This window comes from Aethina tumida, chromosome 2 (assembly GCF_024364675.1).
Source record: "Aethina tumida isolate Nest 87 chromosome 2, icAetTumi1.1, whole genome shotgun sequence".
Classification (NCBI taxonomy): domain Eukaryota; kingdom Metazoa; phylum Arthropoda; class Insecta; order Coleoptera; family Nitidulidae; genus Aethina; species Aethina tumida.
This window is the reverse complement of record NC_065436.1, coordinates 25386209-25412803: the sequence shown is the minus strand read 5'-3', so window position 1 is coordinate 25412803 and position 26595 is coordinate 25386209. Positions and strand designations below refer to the sequence as shown.

The window sequence follows — 26595 nt, the reverse complement described above, 5'->3', positions numbered from 1 at the left end:
TATTTAATTATGACTATTTATTTCAATTCGTATGACTATGTTTAACCGTGTATTTTTAACATGTGACTTTTGACGCTGCTCTTTTGAGTAAAAGCTTTATTGCAGATAGGACAGATGAATTGCGGTGGTTTTTCACATTCGTATCTCATGTGCCTAACTGCATCTCCCTTGTATTTGTAGGTACGGTGACATTTTGGGCAATAGTAACTTCTAGTTGCCGCTAAAAATTAATTCAAGTTTTATATATAGTTTTTAACAAATTTCATAATTGAAATTGAAGTTATAATATTACCACAATAATTTGAAAATATAACATATAAAGCAGTTTTTATAATCAAGATTTATTTTAAATATTGTAAAATAAGGTGTTAAATATATAAATGGCACATTGTTATATTTGAAAAATAAAGGAGAAAGTTTGATTTGAGTTTAAAAGGTTGACAGCACTTATCAGAAAAGAATGTTTTTGATTTACCTAAAAACAATTTGTTAATAACAATTGCTACAACAATAGACACAAGAGTTTTATTTACCCTAAATATTCAGATAAATATATTAATTGTAGTTGTGTCGCATAAAACAATAAAACATTATCAATACTGCAAAAAATTTAATCCAATTAAATATAAATGGGTAGGATGGAAGTAGGTTAACAAAAAGATACTTATACAAAATAAGAAAGAAATATTATATTATATAATATATAAAATAAAAAATTATTAAAATATTTATACAAATTAGAACAAAAATAAATGTTTGTTGAGCCTTCGAATCATCATTTTGTTCAAGGAATTTAATAATAGGAATGAAAATCTGTTCCTGTCAGATTCTAAAATTGATGGTTATCTATATACATTCATACATACTACTTACATATACAATGTGTTGTACAAGGTGTCCCAAATTGGTTTCCAAACTAGACATAGAAAACACCGACTCAAAAACGTTCTTCGCCGCTAACCACATTTTGACACTTCTGACTTTTTCTGCAATATCTCAGAACCTAACCTCAAATATGAGTATTTCAAAACCATATCTAGGAAAAACTGACTCAAAAATGTTCTTCGCTGAAAACCACTTTTTGACATTTCCGACTTTTTCTGAAATATCGCAGAACCTAACCTCACACAAATACTTATAGAAACTGACATTTGGCAGATTTCGAGAAATTGTAATAACTTCTTTTTTATTTTTTCTTTGACACACGGTAAAAACTTTCTCAGGCACTTAAATTAATTTTTTTATTTGTAATTGGTGGAAAAAATAGTCTTCTAAATAAAGTATTATAAATATATTGCTCAAATCAAATAAATTATCTGTTATATCCCCTGAATATATCTGTTATATAATCTGAAACATTATTATTATTGTTGGAAAGCTCAAATTTTCTGTCAGCCCACAGAATATTTTGACTGTTTGGAAAAATAAATAAATAAGTAATTAAAATCTTATAAGCCTTTTTTGAAATTGAGCTTTGCACACTTTTCTCTATCTGGTCTGGAAACATTTGTAACAATCAAAATTAGCCAATTTGGTATACCTTGCATACATTTACAACACAACACTATTAGATAATTTTATCCTGCCCCTGATAATTGAACACGTCGTGATTGTCGTTCAATTTTAAAACAGCATCCATGTTAATATACATCTCTGTATTCTGTATACCGTGCCGATTTTTGAGATGATCCTTAAGACAGTGTTTCCTTTTAGCTTTGTACGGACAAAACGTGCATAAAAATTTCGGGACCTTTCCACACTCGAATCTCGTGTGATTGTAAAGCGACGCCGAATATTTGTACGTCTTGCCGCAGTTTTTACAGGTGTATATGGAGGAATCTGCAACAATGTTTATTAGAACGATATACATTATTCAATTAGTTAACTTATTGATTTGTTGTTATTGTTACATAAATGTTAGTAAATGAGTTTGGAAGCAGTTAAAAAACATAAATTCAACGGTTATTTGTACGCAATTTACACGCAATCATTTAATTTAATTTGCTGGGTAAATTGTCGGGGGTTCTTCACGTGATGAACAAGATGCAGGTGTCCTTCAAGCGTGTGCCTCCTTTTGGCCTTGTAGTCGCAAAATTGACAACGGAAACTCTTAAAGTTGCCGCATTCGAATCTCTTGTGATTCGATAGAGAGGACGCGTATTTGTAGGTCCGCGAACAAGTGCCACATGTGTATTTTTTTTCTTTGCCACAGCCCTGACTTTGGTGGGTTTTTAGAGTGTTAGCATTTTTGTAAATCTTTTTACAAATCGTACACAGAAATCCTAGAATACAAAAAATCGTATTAAATTTATTACGATTACATGTTCTGTGGATAAATGATATAAGAATATCTGTAAGGGAGGGGTAATGAAACACAACTTTTTAAAACTAAATATTTTTATTCTAACAATAAGCAAAATGTTTGGAAGACGAACTAACGTTTTAACAATAAATCAACTAAAAAAGTTGCATCTCCTCAAAACATATTTGACTTTGAACTTGTACCTGCTTAGAGCTGGGAACTTTATTGATTGGCTATCGGAAAAAGTAATTTACGTTAATTAAAAGTGTTTTTATGGTCTTTCTTAGTGGTTAAAATGGTGCATTCAATGGTGCATTCTCCCACCATTTTCGTTTCATCAGTTTAAGAGTGGAAATGAATGCATTGAAGATGAAATATGTTAAGGTTATCCTGAGTGACCTATCAACGAAGACCTCTATCCTCACATTGACCAAGATTTTTAGGTAATAAAAGTTACTTTAAAGTATTTTTTTAAGTTAAACCTTAAAAACGTAATTTCCTTTAACCGGTACCTAACATTTTAAATTATTATAAACAATTAAATTCCATAAATATATTTGAAATCAGGAAATACTAGTGAAATAAAAATTTATGTTTTAGTCCGACATCGATACTCGGGTTGTTTCCTGATCTCAACCACACCGTGGATGTTTAACTTGTGTACTTTCAGGTTTCCACGCTGCGTGAACTTCTTCGAACATATGTTGCATTCGAATTGCGGCGGTTTGTTGCATTCGTACCTTATGTGCTGGCCAACCGCGTTTCTGTACTTGTATTTCTTGTTGCACTGCATACAGTAAAAAAAGTCACCGACTCGAATATATCCTGAAAACATGACTCGTCATTATTGTAATAAAACTGTCCAGTTGAATTAAGTGTTTATTTATGTACACAGAATAATAAAGACTAGTTAATAGATAGGATTTTTATTGTCGTTCAGTTTAAAACAGAAAACGCTTTGGATACATCATTTAATCGGCCACAATTGGGACTTGCCATCAAGTGAGGCTTACAATATTCCTTTCGTTTAAATATTTTTTCGCAGCTGTTACATCTGAACAGCTTTTTATTTATACAGTCTCGTGATTGGTGTACGGCCAACGAATTTTTCGTTTTGTACCGTTTATTACACACTTCACAAATGTAGGCTTCCCAAGCAGCTAAAACGAAAAACAACATTAATAAACCGTCTACAGAAAAATGGCTGAAAATTATAATTAGTGCAATTAAAACGTAAATAAATCACAACTTAATAATAAGTACGTAAATTTTATTATTTTGTTTCTGTGGCAAACATCGTTTTGTAATGGGAAGATGCAATGTGACCAGTTAAGTGGTGTTTATGGGTGAATCGTTTCTCGCACAATTTGCAAGCGTATTTTTTCTCCTTTCCACATTCTAATCTTCTATGCCTGTAGAGATTTGATTTGTAAGCGTAACATTTGCCGCATGTTTCACATTCGAATGTACCTAGAATAAAGTTTGTTAGATGGGTATAAAAAAATTTTTACAATGGGCTACTAATAGTCTCTAAAATAAAAGAAACAATTAAGGCCAATAAAAGTGTATTAAAGCTAATTATAATAATAAACATTTAGATATAACAAAAGTAAGTAGAACTATTCTAAAGTTTAAAATAAATTTAGATTAATAATAAGTAATAATAACATTCACATTATAATTCCTGTTCAATCTGAATTATAGTTTCATAGCTGATTTCCAGGTTTCATTTTACACAGAAACTTCAAATGCGTAGAAAATGAATAAGTATATTTAAACTTCTGCTTACAAAAAGTACACTCTAGTTTTCCATCAGATCCTCTTATAAATTGTTCCCCATCTAAAAATATACAACGTTAATGTTGATAAAGTAAATACATCTTTATATTCAAACAAACATCCAAACTTAACAATAACAGCAACAATAAATCGAACATTATATAGTTGTAAATAAATAGGATTTATGTAAATCTGAACTAATTTTATAAATAATAGTTGTAAAAATTACAACCAACAAACCTGTGCTGCCTTTACACTAACTTCAACCCATGATTAAAAACTTCAGTTTGGTTCGGATTCTTGGGTATTTAAAAAATTAAGATGAAACAAAGAAATAATAATAAATTAAATATTTATTTCAAATATCTAACATAAATGTTTTGTTTTCATGTGTTTCGTCATATTAAAACGATGTGTAAAATTTTGTTTGCACATGGGACAAATCCATTTGCCTTTTTGGTTGCACTCACATCTGATATGTCTCTTCAGCGAATCGAATCTCCTGTAACTTTTGTTGCACTGATCACAAGTGTACGTTGCTAAAACAAAACATTGGTCAGATAATAAATTTAATGATAAACAAAAGTGTGCCCGTTTGTATTAGAGTGCTTAGGTAAAATTGCTATTTAATTTACTCGATTTATTAAACTGCACATGTAAAAAAGGATAGATTATACTAATTATTGTACTATCTAAATAATAAACGAAAACATGTACTTAAACAATATATTTTAAATATTTAAATACTAGTTTTATTAAAAATTACTTAATTGGTTTATAATACAATGTATACAAGCTGGCCCAGAATCACCAATAATTTTTTTATATAAACGAGGGTTTTGTTTATCAGAGACATTTGCATTTATAAAACTATTTAGTTTCCATGATATAAAATATATTTTCTAATGATGTAAATATTTATTTTGCTGTTTATTATCTTGTTGGTATCTTAGATGAAAATAATATAAGACATTAAGACCATTCAATCTGATCTGATTTACGTATTTCTTCAAACCAACACTGTTGTTTATTGCCCAGTAAAGCCTATGGTCTTTTCATTATTGAACTAATACACAGACTTATTTATTCAGCCATGATATATTGACATGTGCAAGAATCCTGGACGTTCACGATTACTAAAAAACTTTTTCTATTTAGAAAGAACTAACTTACAACACACACTAGTTCCTTGATTGTCTAATTTGTTAATTCATTGACTTTCATCTAGACCAGTGTTTCTTAACCTGTGCTCCTCCAATAAATAGATAGTCTCATCTCTAGACCACTTGACAAATACAAAATAAATGTATTTTTTTATAAAAAAGTATTTGTTTTTATATTTCTAATACTAAGATATATGATTCAGAAGTGCTATTTTCTGTTATTAAGGGGGTCCTTGGTAATTGGGTTTGACTTTCGTCCATGACTGAAAGAGATTATGAGACTCTGATCTAGACGAATATGTTTTTAACATTCATAACATTCAAAATAACTCTTTGTTTATTTCCTCCATAGTAAAACATATTACTGTATTTTTGTAAATATGACTATTAATATTATAATCATTGAATGCAGTTGTACCTAATATACTTAACATTGGACGATTTAAAAAAAAATATGCCTACTTTTTCTATGGTGCAACATAGTAGTAACTACCAAACACTAAAAGATGACGCTACATAAACAATTTTTTAAAATAAAAAAGGAAGAAAAAACTAATTCTGGGTTTCTATATTTGAGGGTGATTCTGGAACATATAACAGTATACCATAGTATACCATTGTACTCTTTACAACTTTACATATTTTAGGGGATTTCTGGATGTTTCCTAGACACATGGCGAGTCAAAGACGTTTTCTGTGTTGCTGAATATTGACAATAAGAACATTTAAAATATTTTTCCTTGTTACATTCGTACGTTGTGTGCCTCCACAAGTTACAATAATGCTTATATCTCTTGTTGCAAGTGGGACAAACGTGTTCCTTCGCTAAAACAGAAAAAAAAAATATAAAATTAGTACAAATTTATTTAATTTTACTTGCATGTGCATAAAATTCATATTAATTTAAATATATTGTACTTTATATTGTTTATTTACTTAAAAAAATCATACATTCCGTGTTTATTAAATTGATGCCTTTTGAGATTGTGCTTTTGGTAGGTCCTGTAGGAACACAAAAAACATCCATATTTCGGCTCCTTCCCACATTCCAAAATTATGTGTCTCTTCAACGTAGCTTTGTGCTGATATATTTTATTGCAGGATTGGCAGACGTAAACTAGAATTATTAATAGGTTTTTGAAATGTTTAGTTCATTAAAAAACTATTTACTTATACAAACTAAATAAATTTGCTGTTAGGTTATTACTTTGAAATCTATGTTATGTAGCTACATGAAAAACTTTAAAAGCTTGTTTTATAACACAAATAGTAGGTGGTTAAAATAGCTCAATTGGGAAGAAAGAAGCAGTATTTTTTATTTTACAGTTCCAGAAATAAAACCAATAAACAAAATTAATGAAAAAAAAAAACAATTTTTTAAAAATATTTATTGTATGAATTTTAGTCGCATTAGTACATAGTCAGTTTTGATTATTATATGGATTATGATGATTTCTAAAATGTTTCACCAAGTCAAATTTATGTTTGTACTTGGAGTCGCACAGCGAACATTCAAATTCTGGCTTTTTTCCGCATTCGTATCTTTGATGACGAGTCAGTGTGAATGACTTCTTGTAAGTTTTGCCACATCCACATATGTATTTATACTCTAAAATAAACGTTTTTTGTCAGTAAAAAGTAACAATACTCATATTTTCAATCTTATAAAATAACAAGTAACGACAGAAAAGGAGAAATAAATGTTTCAAGATATTGACAGTTTATTTCTTACATACATAAGTATCACAGAAAATAATGCAACCAAGTTGCAGGGATGAAATGGAAGAAGAAAAATGGTTAAAATTTAAAACATTAAAAATGTTTTATAAAAAATTCTGGTGACATTTGTTTATGTGTTGTTGAAGGCTGTATTTTCTGCTGTACTTTTTTTCACAGCGATTACAAGAAAATTGATTGGCCTTTTTGCACTCGTAATACACGTGCCTATTTAAGACGTACTGTTGCTTGTATTTTTTTCCGCACTGCTCACACGTATATCCAGCTAAAAAAATCACAATCAATCATAATAGCAAACACACATACTTCGACCTTTGTGAGTAAATAAAACACATATATTTTTTAGTTCATTCAAATTCTGAATTCGTTTATATATAATAAATAATACTACGCAATATGGGAATAACGGATTCTATTTCTTCTACATTTGATAATTATCAGTCGAATTCCTGAAGAATAAATTGTGTGTGTTTTCTAATGTAGTGCTTTTTCAAGACGTCTCTGTAGTAAAATTTTTCAGGACACAAGTGACATTCGAATTTCTTTTCGGCCCCGCATTCCACTTTGATGTGTCTGGTCAAGTTGCTTTTATGCTTGTAGGCTTTGCCACAATTGGAACAAACATATCGTGGAGCTAAAAAAATAATAGGGTTAAACGTCAACGACCAACATTTATACTCTTATGTAATTAACATATAAAGTATTTTTTGAAATTTTACTATTTTATAGTACAACAACATTAAAGCAAAAAATTTACTAATTATTGATTAACAGCTCTAGTATTAATAATAAATTGACAACATTCTATTTACAACTTATACTTTATTTTTTAAATGTATTAAACTAGTCACAAAAAAAATAAAACTACATTTGGAACGTAAGTCAAAAGGTTTAAGTAATTACGATAATTGTTGATCACACATTCGTTGAAGTTTTTAATAAGGCGCCATGTTTGTTGTTCAAGTGTTTTCTTAAATCCGAATTGTAGTAAAATTTGTGAGAACAAATTGGACAAATAAAGTTCTTTTCTTGACCGCATTCGATTCGCATGTGTCTCGATAATGTACCTTTGTAGTCATAGATCTTACCACAAGTAGGACATGTGTAGCCACCTAAAATGACAAAAATATAATAAACAACAAAAAAAAAAAATAGTAACATTAACAAATTCATTGTTACCATAAAAATCTTGCCCTAAAATGTAAAATGTTATAATATCTAAAAGACAGAAAAAAATATTTGTATTAATTATATATTTTTTTTATTAATTTTTTATTACATTCGATTATATTATAATTATATATGTATAAATTAAAAAAATTTATAAAAAATATGTTGTAATTAAAAACAAAAATATTTTATCCAATTGCTCAAGAATTACACTACTTTCAAATTAAAGGTAATAATACTTGTTATGAATAATTAAAGTAAAAATTTCATAATATTAACTTAATTATTATTCAATACAATTCATGAATAATATTATTAATTGATTACAATATATAATATCGGTAACTGTCATTTAAAAAAAATATTTTTAAATGACATTTATCAAACTATCATCCATAAAATTTATAAAATTTTTTGCTTATTTACTTAATGCGTTACAAAACAAAACTAAAATGACAAAATGTAATAAACGACAAAAAAAACTAGTAACATTAACAAATTCATTCTTTACCATAAAAATGTAAAATGTTCAAAATATCTAAAAGACAGGAAAAAATATTTATTTTAATTCTATAATTTTTTGTTAATTTTTTATTACATTCGATTTAATTATAATTATATATATATATATATATATATATATATATATATATATATATATATACAAATTTTAAAATTTTATAAAAAATATGTGGTAATTAAAAATAAAAATATTTTATCCAATTGCTCATCAACTACACTAATTTCAAAATACATTATTAAAGATAAAAACTTCTTATGAATAATTAAAGTAAAATTTTAATAAAAATTTCTTACTATTAACTTAATTAGTATTCAATACAATTCATGAATAATATCATTAATTGGTTAAAACAATAATCTCGGTAACTATCCTTAAAAAAAATTAAATGACATTTATCAAACTATCGTCTATAAAATGTAAAAGATTTTTTGATTATTCATTCAATGCATTACAAAACTAGGTAAAACAGTCAAAAAATGTTTTAAATATGTTGATTGTAGTGTTTTACCATATGTAGGTCCATGTCACATTTGTAATTGAACTTTTTCTGGCAAAGACAACATTCGTACTTCCTTTCAAAACCGCATTCACCACTGTTCACATGTTTTGCGAAACTTGTTAGGTACACATAACTTTTAGAACACTTTGGGCACTTGTAACGACCTAAAATCAACGAAATGATTAATTATTAAATTAATACCAATTCTAATAATTATAACACTAACTACAGCCAACCACCAAAAATAAAAAGAGATTTGTTTTTTACTTTATTGGGTTATAAAAAAGGAATTCAATTGCACATAAATTTACGGCTAATACTTATGATATAACATTATAATGATTTATAGACTACTTATTTTTAATAATACTAAAGGTACAACATTTTATTATAATTTTAACAACACCAGAAGATCCATTTTAAATGAATTAATCCTTTCAAGTTATCTATATTTGTTCGGGTTTATAGGTCTACGTTGGTTGGAATTATTTCCTGATGTTTCGCTGGCACGAGTCAATAGCATCTTCAGAGGTCTGATTTGTCAAATAAATATAGACCTATAAACTCGAACAAATATATATATATATATATATATATATATATATATATATATATATATATATATACAGTACGAAAAGTGTTTAATCCATCTGAATCCTGAAAAAGACATCATGTATAATAGAGTCAGTAAGTCTCGAGTCAAACCCTTTTCCTACTGTATAAAAACAATGATCACAAAAGCCTTAACCTTTACCTTTCAGGTTATAAATTTATATTTTGGTAAAACTGTTTCAAAAGAGCTTTGCTGTTCAAACATGTTTATAAAGTTTAAAAACAAATATCACCAAGGCGGAAACATTATTCAAGGAATGACATATTAAAGTTCCATCGAAATATAAAATTACGACCTGTTTATTTAAACGAGACACAAACAAATTTTACAGTTTCTGACATACGACATGTTTCGAACGGTGCCTGTTCAAGTGCTGCGTCAAATTTCCTTTAACTTTCGTAGTGAAAACGCATCCCTCGTAGATACATTTAAACTGGGGACTTTTTCCACATTCAAAACGTCTGTGCTTGTACAGGGATTGGGAATGTCTGTATCTACGTCCGCATGAGTTACACATGTGGGGTTTATCTAAAACTAAAAAAATTGTTGTTATTAGGTCACAATAATAAACATATTTATTTGTTAGTTCGGGAAAGAATACCAGTTATGACAATTGAAGAATTTTTTTTCATTCTTAAATAAAACTTTTTGTACAGTTTCTTACAAAAGTTTTCGATATTTTATTTTTCTTAAATCTTTTCAAAGTTTTTTTAAAGTTGAATGTAATTCAACTTATAATTTTTTAAGATATACATAATATGGGGTTAAAAAGTACGTTAGACAATTTTTATAAATATTTTCGTTAGTGTACAGAGAAACCTGTAGTTTTTTATGCAATCCTAAAATTTAATTGTTACAGATTTTCAGAATACACATTTGTCAGGTTAAAAATGTCGGTATTACATCGACTTTTTCAGTCTCATATTCATAATAAAAGTATAATAATCTGTAAAATCTAAAAATGTAAATAAGTAAATGTATGGATTCAAATTTTATTAAAGAAGCAAATTATTAATAAAATTGTGTATGATCTAACAGTAAAATGTTTAGAGAAATAAAACAACCAATTTTTTATGTATTTATTTATAACAGTCAAATCTAACAACCAGGTTAAAATTTCAGTCTATAGAATAATTAATAAAAAGAATTATCCATTTTAATTTTATGGAATACACATGTTACTGAGTCCGAAATCCGGTGAATATCCAGATTCAAGTTTCATGGAGTAGGTCCGAAAACTTGATAAAATATTCTTTTCAACATACACAGTAGAATATCAACAGCTGCATTTAGCAGTTTCACGTGTTCTACCATTTTATTTATAAAAGTCTGAACCTTCTATTCAATTTGGGACAAAGAAAACTTTTTTTGGGTGATTTGTACACTCACCAACGTATTTGTTGTTTGTCGACGTTCATAGATTTCGGACATTTACAATAACATATACAACAATTTTATTTACAATTGTTTTAACTCTTTTTTTTTGAGTTAACATCACAAAAACAATCTCCCATAGAAAATTTACGAAATATAACTACTATATTTATTACTAAGCCTAGCGGTGGTACCTATATCTTTGTAATATTCTAAAAATTCCATTTGTTTTTCTGGATGTATTTTTAAAACGTGACACTTTAAATGGTACTTCTGTCTAGTGGTTTTGTCACAATAAAAACAATGGAATATATTATCAGTGCTACATTCGTAATTTTTATGTCTCCAAAATGCTGACCTGTTCTTGTAATGTTTTCCACATTTTTGACATACATAAGCTAAAAATATATACAATTAGTGTACGTCATTAAAAGAAGTACTGATATCAAGTGAATACAATATTTTCTAAAAGCAATTCACACAAATTTCTAAATTATGTGCTTAATGATATCTGAAAAGAAATAAAGAGTAAAAAGCAACTGTAAAAATATTAATTATATTATAAAATAATAGATTTTAGCAATTTAGCATATAATTCTGTAAGTTTAAATAAATAAATATATAACCGGAATTGCATGATACTCTTTTTGTCCGAAGTCTATCCCCTGCTTATCATGCAACTAAATTTATTTATTTTACTCCGTACCTATTTTTATTGGAGTGTAGATTAACCTATTTTTCGTCAAAATATAGACTGAACTTGAACAACTTAAAGCTTATTATTCATTGCTTAAATTATTTTAATTTCCAGACAAATAGAACTGGTCGTAAAAAACTCACCCTTACTTCTTAATATTTAAAATAATTTAATAATCGATCTTTGGGCAATAAAAGTTATCAAGGGTACTGGGACATTTTACGACTTCTCTATATAATCGAAATATCATTCGATTTATCAATACGAAATAAATAATGGCAACGTCATAAAGTTACTTTGAAAAATACGGCAGTAAAGTCAGTTTGTGCATATGTTTTAAATGTGAATTCAAAAGATATTTTTGACAAAATTTCTTGTTGCACAAGTCGCAGATAAATCTCGGGTCCTTCCCACATTCGTATGTTATATGACTTTTCAGATGATGGTTGTATTTGTAGGTTTTCCTACATTTTGGACACATGAACCTCACTTTATCTAAAATAAAAATAAAGTTAGTAATACATTAATAAAATAATATTTTACTTACCGGAGGTCTTTCAAAATTTTTAATTAAGGTTTTAAAATAAAACAAATTTGTGTTAAAATTTTATAAACCGTATCCCAATTTTAATAAAATAAAATAGTGTAATCTAATAATAGTCAAACATATAAAATTAACTAAAAATTTTAACAATAATTAGACTAAAATTTTGATCTGTAGTAAAATAAAGTAACAAACATAAAGGTGATTAAATGCTTTAGTCGACAGAAACTCTCTGGACTAATACAGTATCAATTAACAATGTAAGAAAGAATTAAAAATAATGAATGATTAATGAATCAGGGATTCACACAAATTTATAAATCAGGTACCTAAAGAAAGAACTAAATAATAAAAAGCTACTGTAAAAATATTATATATTTTATTATAAAACAATAAATTGTTATATATATCTAAGTAACTATAATGTATTCACATAAGGTACGAAGTGAAGTAAACAACAGTCATGCAGTATATACGCACAATATACGTAAATGTCAAAATATTTAAAAAAATATGTAACGCGAATGGTACGATACTCCTTTTTTCCGAAGTAACCAATAAGAAACATGTTGTTATACATCACCTGCGATCACATGCTTATTACGCAACTAAATTTGTTTCTTACTCCGTACCTTGTTTGAATGGAGTATAGAGTAACCTATTTTTCGTTATAAGCTAAACTGAATAACTTAAATATTATTTTTGATTGCTTAAATTACTTTAATTTCCAACAAATGGGACTGGTAAATATTTTTAATAAAAACTGTTCTAGGGCAATATACAGGGAGGTCGTAAAAGACTATTTAACTTACTTCTTAATATTTAAAATAACTGATCAAAATATTTTCCTGGCACCTTTGGACAATAAAAGTTATCAAGGGTACTAAGACAGACTAATACGACTTCACTCTATTAAATAATCGAAACATCATTCTATTTATCAATTTAAAAATAATGGCAATGCTACAAATTTACTTTAAAAAATACGGTAGTAAAGTCAGTTTGTGCGTGTGTTTTAAATGCGAATTTAAAAGATATTTTTGATAAAATTTCTTGTTGCATAAGTCGCAGATAAATCTCGGCTCCTTCCCACATTCATAAGTGATATGACTCTTCAGATGATAGTTGTATTTGTAGGTTTTGTTACATTTTGGACACATGTACCTCATTTTATCTAAAACAAACATAAAATCAGTAATGTATTTATAAAATTGTATTTTACTTACTGGATGTCCTTAAAAATATTTAATAAAGGTTTTAAAAATAAAACAAATTTGTATTAAAATTTTATAAACCGTAACCCAATTTTAATAAAATAAAATAGTATAATTTAATAATAATCAAACATATAAAATTAACTAAAAATTTTAACAATTTGACCAAAATTTTAAAATAATAACATCCTAATAATAACAAAAAACGTAAATAACAACTAAAATTTTGATCTGTGACAAAATAATGTAACAAACATAAGCGTGATTAATTGCTTTAGTCGGCTGAAACTCTCTGCACTATTATAGAACCATTTAAGAATGTAAAAAAGAATTAAAAATAAAATCAACTGACTCGTTAATAAAATTATTGCATTATTATTGCCCTTTAAATATTATAAATAAGTATAAGAATAGTCTAGTCAATATCAACGTTGCGTGATGCAATATCAATCAAAATTGCCAAACAATAAATACATTTTTATATTAACTAACATCTCACTTCTATATTTGGAAGTTGTCTGAACTTTGTTTGGTATCCAGACTAATATTATTGTTATCACTGGGGTTCTCCGAGACAGAATGGTGCTTCCTGACGTGCACGCCTAGGTTCCCCTTTTGCTTAGCCCTGTAAGGACAATAGGCACATTGAAACATGGGTTCTTTGCCTCCGCACTCAACCTGTTCGTGCCGTCTCATCGTCGATTTCCACCGGTACCTTTTACCACAGTGGCGACACGCGAATTGCGAGTCCTCGCTGTAACCGGATCTGATCGCGTTTTCTAATTTTCTCGTCGCCTCACCGTTGTTGGTTTGCGGCTTCTTCTTCGTCTTCGGATTGATGAGCAGGCGCTCTAAAGTGGGGGGCACGAAAATATTATCGAACTCAAGGTATTCTGAAAGATCAAATAAAATAAATTAAAATTTCGAAAATAATACGTAAAATAAAGGAATAAGCGGAAACATAAAGGAGGAAACTTCACCAACTTAAAATAAACATAAACCGATTAATAATATATACATAACAACCGATGGGATCTAGAATAAAAAATGTATTAGTACCAACTTATTATCTAGAATCATTATCTTACCGTCAACGTTTAATTTGCCTGCAAATTTATTAAAATACAAAGTAATTTTAGATATAATTTATTAACAATGCCAAGTCAATTTAATACATAAATGTTTCGTGCCAAAATAAGTAAATTCAATATAAGTAATTTGTACAAAACTTTCCTTAAAAATTACACTAGTTTTTTATTTTTACACAAATTTTCTTAATGACAATCATACTTTTTCGAATAAATTTTCAAGTTCTATCTACAGCATTTATAACCCCTTTACTTAAGTCCATTCTACTTGCAATTATAGAAAAAAAAAATTGCGGCAATATCTAATCTATTTTTGAAACGAATGGGCCTTTTGTCAAATCAGATATCTTTTTTTGGTGAATACTAGGACAATTAATAAACATTCATACTACATGGAAATGTCCACTGTTTATATCGGATCTGGGAATTTTGTGCAGGGTGCATACGTGTCTGATGACATTGGACTTCTGATTGGACGTGTAGTTACAAAAATTACATCTAAAATTTTTCCCACCGACCAAGTCGTGCCTGATTCTCATGTGTCGATTTAAATTACTCTTCTGTTTCGATTTGTACGAACACAGGCCGCAATTGAATGTTGGTAACATTCCGCACTCGTACTTGAGATGTTTCTCCAACGACTTTTTGTAGAAGTAACCGTGTCCGCATTTTCCGCAGAATTCGCTGCATTCTAAAAATAAATTTTATTAGTATATCAATTTTGTTTGCTATGATATTAAAGATTCTTAACTACCTACGATAAACTAACGGTTTTTTTTATTCCATTTCATTATAAACTAGAAGAGAACAATAAAAACGCTTTTTGTGGTAACTATAGATTTTATTTTTACAGACTAGAAAAAATTAATTCATATAGTCAACTTTACATAATCTATAAACTTCTATAAAAAGAGTACATTTGGCAATGATTTTTTTAAACAAGTGTCTACGGTGTCCAGAAAAGACAAACGAAGCAAGATATTAATATTGCATAAATCGACATTTTGCATCACTGTTTCTGATGATTTGCGTACAGTAATAAAATTGTAAAATAGGCCAGTTTTAGCAAGATTTTCTACAGCTAAAATATTACATTTCTCTTACATGAAAACTAATAATAATATGGATAAAAGGAGCCAAATTAATTTTCTTAGTTTTTCTGACACAAACCTTTAATGGTGCTGGAAAACGTAGGTAATAATTTATTAAATCAATTTATGTGTACCAAATTTAGAAAAAATCTTGTAATAAATTCAGTAAATACATATTTTAAAAGTAAGAATAATGTTTGACTATCATGTATAAGCATATTAAGAATTAAATAAACATTTAAAATGTAATAAAATATCCTGCAACTGTTTTAAAAGTCAAAGAATAAAAAAATAACATTTAATTTCGATTATGGCAAATCTTTCAACCTGACATTCTCCATTTATTCCTCCCAACAATTTTAACAGTCTCATCAACAATAATAATTGAGACACAACAAGAGTAATGAAGGAGAAAGCATTTTTAGAAACAAGTCATTGTTGTTACTTCATTTCGGATACAGTTTTGTAAGCGCCTTCCTTTCCGATTTTGTGCTTGAAGCTCATATGACATATGAGACTGATCTTTTGCTTGCACTGATATTGGCACAGGTTGCATTTGAATTGCGATTCGACGCCACATTCCCATTTCAGGTGTTTGTATAGAGAGCTCTTGTGTTTATAATTTCTTCCGCATCGGTTGCATTCGAACTGACCGGACAAACCTAAAATAATTTTAACTAATGAATCAATTAGTTAAGATGATTGTCTTTTTATTTTTTAAATGTCAAATTTTATTACTTCTCCTAATGAATAATAAGGTTCATAGATAAGGAATTTATTTATCTGGGGTAGTTCCAGGAAATAACAATTTGATTACAAGTAAAAGTATATTACAAACATTTTTTCCAATGTATAACACTTGTCATCATCATCGAAAAGCGTTCAATCCGACTGAATCTTTAGAGAGACATCATGTACGACAGAAGCAGCAAAGTCTCCTGTTTATCCCGTAGTGGGAGACTTTCTGCCTCTGTCGTGCATGATGTCTCTCTAAAGATTCAGTCGGAGTAAACGCTTTTCGATATAATCTGTTTTAAACAAACAGTTGGTAGTATCATAAATTACTAAAAAGATACCAAAAAATTGCCAAAAAATAACTATTGTTATATTTTTCTGTATTACACGCAACAATAAATCGAGTCTCAAAATTATATAATAAATTGGCATGTGTAAAATAGCATAATATAATATATACAACAAACTATTTTACTTGACAAATATTGAGAAATATTAAAAAATATTTAGGACACAGGTACTTTATTATATGATTATTTATTTCTTCATGTATATTAACTTTATATAAAAGTAAAAAAACATTCAAAATTAATAATAAATAGACTGAAATAAAATAGTGAATATTTATTATTTTTTGCCTAAAAATAAAACATTTAGTTAATATTAAATAAGTGAATAAGTAAGTGTTTTTTTAAACATAATTTGTAGTTTATATAGGTAATAGTAATAGTAATGCTTTTATTTAATATTAATACTATTTTTTTAATTCCTATTTCTAAACTTTTGTGGAGCATTGTAGGTTCGTCATTACTCCTTTCTCCATTAGTTCAATTTCAATCAATATTTTCATTGTTTGCATCTGTTTAAGGCATAATGAGACTTGAGAATAGAGTTGTGTTTAAACTTTTTTCCACAATTAACGCACTGAAATTTCGGTTCAATTCCGCATTCATATGTATGATGGCGCCTCAACGTCTTCACGTACATGTACCTTTGTCCGCATTTTACGCACACGTGTTTTTTACCTAAAATAATTTTTATTTTTTTACAATAATTATAATTCCAATGTCCGAATTAGTAACACAAAATCCATACAACCAATGTAAGTAATATTTACTTGGATATTCACTTAAAACCATGTATTAAGATCAATCACACACGTTTCAAATTAAAAACTTTTATATACAAACAATTTTAAACAATAAAATTAAAACAACAAAATGGTATATGCGCTTTAATATTCAAAATAAATAATAATTATTCATAATAAATTAAAAAATGTATTAACATAGCAACATTCTAAGTTCAGAATCTAAGTCATATAAAATAATCTTCACCGATAAGAAATTCTGAGTTATAATTATATTATAAATCCCCTGCACCTATTCAAGACGTAATGAGCCTTTAGATTCGACTTATGCTTGAATTTCTTCTCGCAAGTGGCGCATTGAAATTTCGGTTCGATTCCGCATTCGTATCTGTGATGGCGTTTCAGCGTCTTCTCGTACATGTATTTTTGACCGCATTTCGTGCACACGTATCTTTTATCTAAAATGTAAAAATCATATTTGTTACAGTGGTACGGCAATTTATTGATGGGGCGTTCATGCAACAAAACAAAATAGGAAAATAAAATGTAAAGTAGAGCGTGCTTTATTTAACTATACTATTAAGAAAATGTTTCAAGTGATGCTTTAGGACAGACTTTTTACTATATTGGTCGCAAAGAAAGTGGCGAAGATTCGAACTTTTCGTGTCTCCACAACGATTTTTTTAACACAAGTATTACACTGTAAATCTGCAATTAAAACATTATTAAACGAAATATGTGTACAAATATTTTTTGCATTACATTTGGGATTAATATAGGTATCATTAGCTTGTTAGTTAAGTTTATTTTGTCACTTTTCTGTTCTACAGACGTACACGTCCATTATTAATATAATAAGAACTATTAAATTGATGCAAAAATAATTTCGGTTTTTAACCATCATCTTTAAAAGACCCATAACATTCTTTATAATAAATTTTATTAATCGAAATAAAAACATTTCGAATCAACATATTTTTGCCAACGAAAAATAAGCTTATTTATGCCTGACGCGTAGAAATCCGTAAGTCTGGAGACGATGGAGTCAATGAAGGTGTTTTTGACATTCTCTTGGTAGTCAGTGGACGAAAGGTCCGGCGAGTGCGACCAAGTGTTATCATGGAGCAGAATTCCCCCTTTCTAACCAATGTATGACTACATTTAATAAATTAATTATTTACAAATCATACATAAAAGTAAACAATATAAAATCTGAAATTATTTTTGCATCAAACTAAAAAATAAATAAAAAAATCACTTATTTAATGGTACATTATGTTTCATCATCATGTGTCGTTGCAGTAGAACTTTTTGCTTGGCTTTGTAGTCACAGTATTCACATGAGAATCGAGCTTCGACACCGCATTCATAATTTTTGTGCCTCCAAAGTGAACGTTTTCTTCTGTATTTTTTGCCACAATTGTCACATACAAATTGAGCTGCATCTAAAAATTCAATAAATATACTTATTTTGAACAGAAAACTGGATACCAAGATTATACAAGTAAATTCTACTATCTACTATATATGATCACAGCTTAAAATATTGCCATTTGTGAATCTGTTTTTATTTTAGTAAAGCATAAGTAAACAATAAAGAAGATAATTTAAAATAATATACATTTATTAATAATAACTAGGAATGTTCGTGTACAGTACGTATATGTCGTACCATATTGTATCGTTGTTTAGAGGTTTTTGAACAAATGGGACACTGGAATAAACCTTCTTGTTGACATTCGTACTTTTGGTGCCTTTTCAAAGATGACTTCAAAGAATAGGATTTACCACAAACGTCACACGATATATATGAACCTGAAACTATGTCAATTTATTAGTGATCTTTCTAACAATTTAGAATGGCTTACATCAATTTATGGATTAAGTGATCTAATAAAATCATTGAAATAATAAGCAAAGAAACTACTGAATTTCTAAATAGTCTTTATTATTATTAAATCTTCTATTAATACTGATTACTTTTTAAATACTTAATGTGTCAAGCACAGAATGTTATATTATTTAATAATTTAACCACATATGTTTATTGCAGATTTGTTTTTGAAATCTGGGTGCTTGCACATAATGTGTGCGACAGCAGTGCCTTTTTGTTTGGCCTTGTAATCGCAAAAAGGACATTTGAATCGTGGCTCTTGCAAGCACTCGAATTTTTTGTGTCTCCACAACGATCTTTTTGCCTTGTAGCTTCTTCCGCACGTGTAACATGAGTATCCTACAAAATAATAATGTTTTATTATTCATATATATTATTAATAGTATGTGCCAATTTAGAAAATATGTAACTGTTTTAATAAATTTACTCATTATCTTAGTAATTCCTAATGAAGAAGTACTTAAGCAAATAAGGTGCAAAATGATAATACAGATTTTTTATTATCACAATATTTTAGTCAGGTCAATAACATGGGAATTTTTATAATAAATTTTTATTTATTGCAATTTTCATACTAATTTATAATTTAACAATATATTTAATAAAAATGAAGGAGTAATTTTTAAACCGATATAAAAAAATATCAGTTAATGCTTCACCGACAATGTTTAGACGACTTTCTTATGTATTTTGTATTTACATAGCCGATATTTAGAAAAAAAACATTAAATTTTTCCTCAACTCCATGTGTAATAAAATAATAAAGTTTTGTAAAATTTGATGGTTATTTTTATTTTTATGTAAGTCAAGTACAACAATAATTCAACGACAAACAATTTTACACTTTATTTACATGAATATTTTCCATGTGTTTTTTAAGGTTAATTTTTTGGTAAGCCCTGTAATTGCAGATCGTACAGGCAAACGTCTTTTCCTTTTGGCATTCGTAACGAAGATGTCTGTAAAGTGACCGTTTTCGTAGATACTGTTTTTTACATAATGGACACACAAATATTTCTAAAAATAAAAAATTATATTATTAACTAATATTATAAAATATTTAATATTACTAATGTTTTTAAATATTTTAATAATAAGTCCCCAAAAATAAAACTCCTAGAGATTTATGTATGCATTTTAATAATACGTTCATCTGGTCAAATAGAATTTCTGGGTGTGGAAACCACAACAAAAAATATTTCGTCTAATTAAAATTCCAATAAACTTGAAATCATTATCATAAAATTTTAAATTAATTTATTATGTACTAATTTGCAGTGTCTTTGAAGGTTGCCTTTTCGTTTCGATCTAAAATCGCAGCCAGGATATTCACATTTAAATTGAGGATCCTTGCCACATTCAAGTCGAATATGGTTTCTCAAGTTCGAGCGGTGACTGTACGTGTTGCTACAGTTTGGACATTGAAAACGACTTTTATTTTTACCTAAAACAAAATTAAAATTATATGTCAACCACGCCCTTTATTTACTGTAAATAATAATTAATATTTAGTATTTACATAACTACTTGTTCACTTTTCACTAGTTAGATCATTTAAGTTAAAATTGATATTTTATAAAAATAATACATTCATTTAGGTTAAATAATTTAGTAAATTATAATATTATGTAATAATATTAATAAATACTATTTATTAATATCAAAATAAGTTAAAAATTAATTCAAATAATTTATTGCACGAAATAATAGTTTAATACGTACTTTTTTACACACTATTTATAAACAACTATTCGGTTTAAATTTTAAATAAAATATATGAAGATAAACACAAAATACAATTAAACCATATAATTTAACTGTATAAAAATTGTTACATATTAAGGATGTACATAACCTTATGCGTAACAATTTGTTTACGATACATACTTATATTTTTAGATTTATGTAACTTAAATTCAAAACATTTACGATTTAATTACATTACATTTTTATATAAATTATATCAAATTTGTTGCTGAAAGACACCAAAAAAACTTTAAACTTCTTGTAAAATTTAAAAAAGGTATATACCATACTCAAAGAGGTCAAAAATAATTTATATTATCAGAAACATATTCAAATAAAAAAATTATTATAAATAAAATAAAAAAAAAAAAATAAAATTAGAGAGAAATTATAGAGATTGCCGATAGAAGTGAAAACTTAGAACTTTTAGTATTAAAATTTGAAATTTCATAATGTTTGAATTAAATTTATCAACATCAATCTGGTTTCTTATTATTCAAATATATTATGGGCTGCATAAAATCATGACAAAATATAAATACAATTCAACTGAAATAAAAATTAATACAAAATTATATTATTTAATATTATTATTTTAATTGTTTGTATCATTGTCATCATTAATTTCAACAATACCTAAACTTTTATACTTTCAATTATTTCATTTTGTTCTAAAAAAGATACAAGTGACTAAAGTAAGAAAATGTTTGATTCAATTTTATCGCGTAAAAAGGGCATCGATGTCGTTTTATATTTTGTAATACTGAGTTCTTCTAATTTTCAGTTTGTCGACGGTATAAAAAACAAGTATGTTTTACTTTTGCTTAATAAACATCCCTCCTTCGAGTGTAATGGGAACCAAAATATGTACAACCGGTCACATGATTTCAATCCTGAAACGATTATTTGGGAAATTTACCTTCTAAACTTACCCTTATATATAATTGGGGAGCTGATTTTTTTCTTGAAAGTACATCAGAAATAAAGCTGAAATTTCGAATATTTATATATAGAAATTCCTTTCAGAAGGCATTCTCCTCTATGAACCCTCCACTTTCCAAACAGTAATAGATATTAGCGTCAAACTCATTTCCGGCTTTGCTGGAGGCTTTTAACAAAACCACTGCATTAGTAAAAATTTACCTGATTTCAAAATGCTCTCAAATCTACAGTTTCCAAAGCATAGAGTATTATCATTCATTCACTGAGACTCACCCCGCTAGTTCCGAGTTTTTATTCTTAAGGTCTAGTTTTCGGGTACCTCTTGAAACGCTGACAGACAAATAGTTTGTTGGTCTAGTAACCGTGGTTACCAGTCGGTTAACTAAATTCAGACAAAAGAAGGACGAACAACAGAAACAAAAAGCGTCACTATCAACATGATTCCCTGGTTTCTAACCAAACTATGAACAATTGATGAACGAGCATGTCGGTGACGCGAACCCATAAGATTTCCCCTACCAAAAAGTGCCCAACGCTACTTTTATTGCTTACTGTTTTTATATAATGGACCCACAAACATTGTGTACAAATTGCTTATTAATCTTAGAATGTAATTGTATTGAAGTACACGTAAAAAGTAAAAATTACACAACTTTGGATAATGTTTGTTTTTGTTTATAAGACTTGTTGCATTCAACACAAATGTATTGGTTTACATCTAAAAAGGAAAAATAAGGTTTACATAATTTATCAATCAAAAATAAAAATAAATATGCTGACAATGAATAAACTTAGTCATAAATTTTAAAGAACAAAACAAATAAATAAGACTCCCAAAATTAAAACACAAAAATTCAACGAGATACTTAAATAAAACTAAAACTCTTAAAATGTTATATTATGGAAAATGCAATAAAACTCATATTATGATTATTATTGATAATAATAAATTAAGTTAATATAATTTTTACTACTTCATTATCATAACTGATTAATATATTTAACGTGCTGTTTAAGATATCAAAACAAATTTATCGAATGACAAGAAAATCGAATTAAATTCTAAATTACTTTATTAACAAATAAAATAAAACTTTCTAAATAAGTAAATTAAATATAAAATATATTTTATTGATTAACTAGAATATAAAGAATGTGAAAGAGTTAACAATGGAAAACATCAAACAACTGCATTTCTTTAAAGGCTCCAATTTGAATGCTTAGTTTTAATATGTCTTTTAAGGTGGCTTTTTCTTTTAGCTTTGTACGTACAATATAAAAAATTGCACGCAAGCTTCGCTTCTTTCCCACATTCTAATATATGTCCGTATAAGGTACGTTTGTTCTTGTAAGATTTGTGACATGTTTCACAAACGAACAGGCTTGCATCTAAAAAATAAAATTAATTATTTAATAATAATTAATATGTTTAGTTGACCATTATCAATAGTCTTGTACACAAATTGTTTTTTAATCTTTAAAAAGTGAAAGTGTTTTTCAATATGCAATTGTATTGTAGAAAATGTAAAAAATAAAAATGAACAACTTTTTGTCGGGCTTACAGTTGTTTATTACATATTATATGTATATAAAAAGTATCCTCAAATAAAAATATATATAATCATAAATATTTTTCACTTTATTAATAAACATTCCATTCCAAATAACAAATTAACAAAATACATATTTTTTAAAATGTATATAAATAACAATATTCAAATAATAAAAATAAATATAAGGAAACAACATAAATTCGCTAAACAAAAATTTAGATGTTTTCATATTCACAGTAATTTAAAAAAAATTCTAAACACTACATAGGTAAAGTAACAAGTGATAAATTACTTAATTAAATCTGATAAACAAAAATACTGCAAATAAAATTGTAAACACCTACCTAACCAAAGAACATGAATATGTGTTAAATACCATGCACCTTCAACTGTTACTTTTATAAATAAACTTATAAATCCAACTACAAAAACCACTTTCAGACTGCCGAAGAATTTACGCAATCCAAAATAAACCAATTTAAATGTTGTTGGCATTCAAATTAACTTTCGGATACAAAAGATTGAGAAGCGGCGAATCGGCATTGTTGAACCATTCTGTGCCAGAATGCATGGTCGTGATGTGTCTTTGAAGATTGCCTTTTCTCTTCGATCTGAAATAGCAACCTGGAAAGGTGCAAGCAAATCGTGGCTCTTTCCTGCATTCCATCCTCATGTGCGTTTTCATATTGGTCTTATGACGATACGATCTGCCACAATCTGGGCAAAAATAACGTACTTGATCTAAAAACGTTTGGTTCGAATTAGTGACGGTTTAATGGACGTCTTCTTGGTTATTCTACACTTTGTACATTTAAGAATATTTACAATGTTATTTCGTTTGTTTTTTTACAGTTTGCTAGTAGTTCACTCACCTATAAAAGGAAGATTATGATATACAACATAAAATAGAAATATAATCATCGATTAAGCATATATAAAATTGACAATTATAATTACATGTGATAAAACAATACTATTGAAAAATTTATGTATGTGAATTCCTAGAATTAAATGTGTAACCATTTACTGCTGGCAAATAAACTCTTGACTTCTTTGGACATAAGAAATGACGTTCTATTTCTTCATGTAAGACCACATGTCGCATTAGAGATCAAAGGAACTATCAAAATGTAAAGTTCTACCATATCCACCATAGAGTCCAGATACCTTAGATCTGCAACTGTCATTTTCCAATAACTCAAAGGTATGTTAAAACTGAAGTTACATATTTTTTTAGTTACAAAAATCAAGTTTATTTCTCCTAGAATGAATTTGCTTGCAAAACGTTAGAAAAATTGTTGATTATATACAGTAATGATTATTTTGTTAAACATAAATAACTTAATATAAACATATTTGGTTTAATCAAAAGAACTAATTATTAGGTTGCCTAAACGTTTCATTTCTTTCAAATAATTCCACAAGCACACACCTAGGCTACAAAATAAACCAAATATTAGTAAATAATTCACACTACAGTAGTTTATATACTTTTAATAATCAGTATAAAATACTACATTATATTGAATATATGTTAGATATTTGTCTATTTTAAGAGTGGCTGAAGCTGCGCAAAAAGTCGAATAAAGTGGGATCGACTTTGTGTTTCTTCGAAACGTGTCTCCTCATGTGGAACTTGTGATGGCACTGATAAGAACAAAATGCGATAGGACAGCTGATATTTTTAGTGCCGCAAAAAAACTTTCTGTGCGTTCGAAGGCTCTTTGGTTTGTAGTAAATTCTGCCACAGGCATCGCACGGAAACTTTTCCCCTAAAACATAAACGAACATTAGAAGAGGTAAAAGTCAACGAACGTGGGTAATATGTTTTTAATAAAACGTATTGTTTTGGTAAACTTTTATTTTAATGGCAATATGAATAAAAACCTACCAAAATTGAAAATTTGGTTAAATCTAACACGAAATTACACTTTATTGTGTATTTTTATTACATGTCTTTTTAAGTTTGTTTTGTTGTGACTTTTGTAGGGGCAATAAGAACAATTTAAAGGCAGCTTTCCACAGTAAATGCTACGATGGTTATACAATACTTGCTTAGATTTGTATCCTTTTCCACATTTGTTGCACAAGTGTAAAGCTACAATAGAAATATATTAATAATAGAATTACATATAATGAGAAAACAATTTTATTAACTACTAGTTTGATATTTTCAAAAAAACCAGTATGTCATGTTTAATCTTTATTAAATAAATATAAATAATATAAATAATAAAATGTTATATATTATGAGATGACTTCAGACCAATTAATACTTCACATATCTTTAAAATGAATTTTAGTATGTATCTTCAAATTAGCTTTTAGGCTGGTCTTATATGGACACAATTGGCATATGAATTTTGATTGCTTTCCACAATAATACCTCTGATGATACACGTAAGATCTTTGTTTGGAGTAAGTTTTTCCACAATGACATCTAAATTCTAAAAAATATTTTATTGTCAGAAAAAAAACATACACCGTTACAACTTATAAAGTACATATTAAAGGTTCAATCTAGAAAAATAATAATTCAGTAAATTTAATTGATTTTATTAATTAATGAAATAAAATATTTAGATATTAACATTATCATCTAAAATAGGGTGTGTTATTGGGTTTGTGAGTGTTCAAGTGTCGTTTCAAATTCGTCTTTAATCGTGATTTGTACTGGCAGTTTATTTGGGGACAGGAAAATGCCGGCTCCTTTCCACAATAATATCGCCGATGTACTAACAGTGATCCGTGCTTCGAATATTTTTTTCCACACTCGCACTGGTATTCTAAAAATTAATTTTATTAGTATAATTAAATAATTTCAACAAAACAATATAAATA

The 26595-nt window shown here is 27.7% G+C and overlaps 1 protein-coding gene across 3 annotated transcripts in view; it reads right to left on the bottom strand.

Annotated features, from left to right (window-relative positions):
* Positions 1–7376: 7376 nt before the first annotated feature.
* LOC109608989 (longitudinals lacking protein, isoforms A/B/D/L) overlaps positions 7377–26595 on the bottom strand; it is a 125315-nt gene continuing 106096 nt past the window's right edge. Inside the window, exon 5 of one of the 3 annotated variants that reach the window (XM_020025594.2) lies at positions 7377–7615. In XM_020025594.2, the coding sequence (XP_019881153.1) occupies positions 7419–7615 (197 nt within the window). In that variant the 3' untranslated portion in view covers positions 7377–7418. Of the gene's footprint in view, positions 7616–13916; positions 14509–26294; positions 26541–26595 lie in introns of those variants that run through there. The other 2 variants (XM_049963684.1, XM_049963692.1) reach the window with 2 other exon arrangements.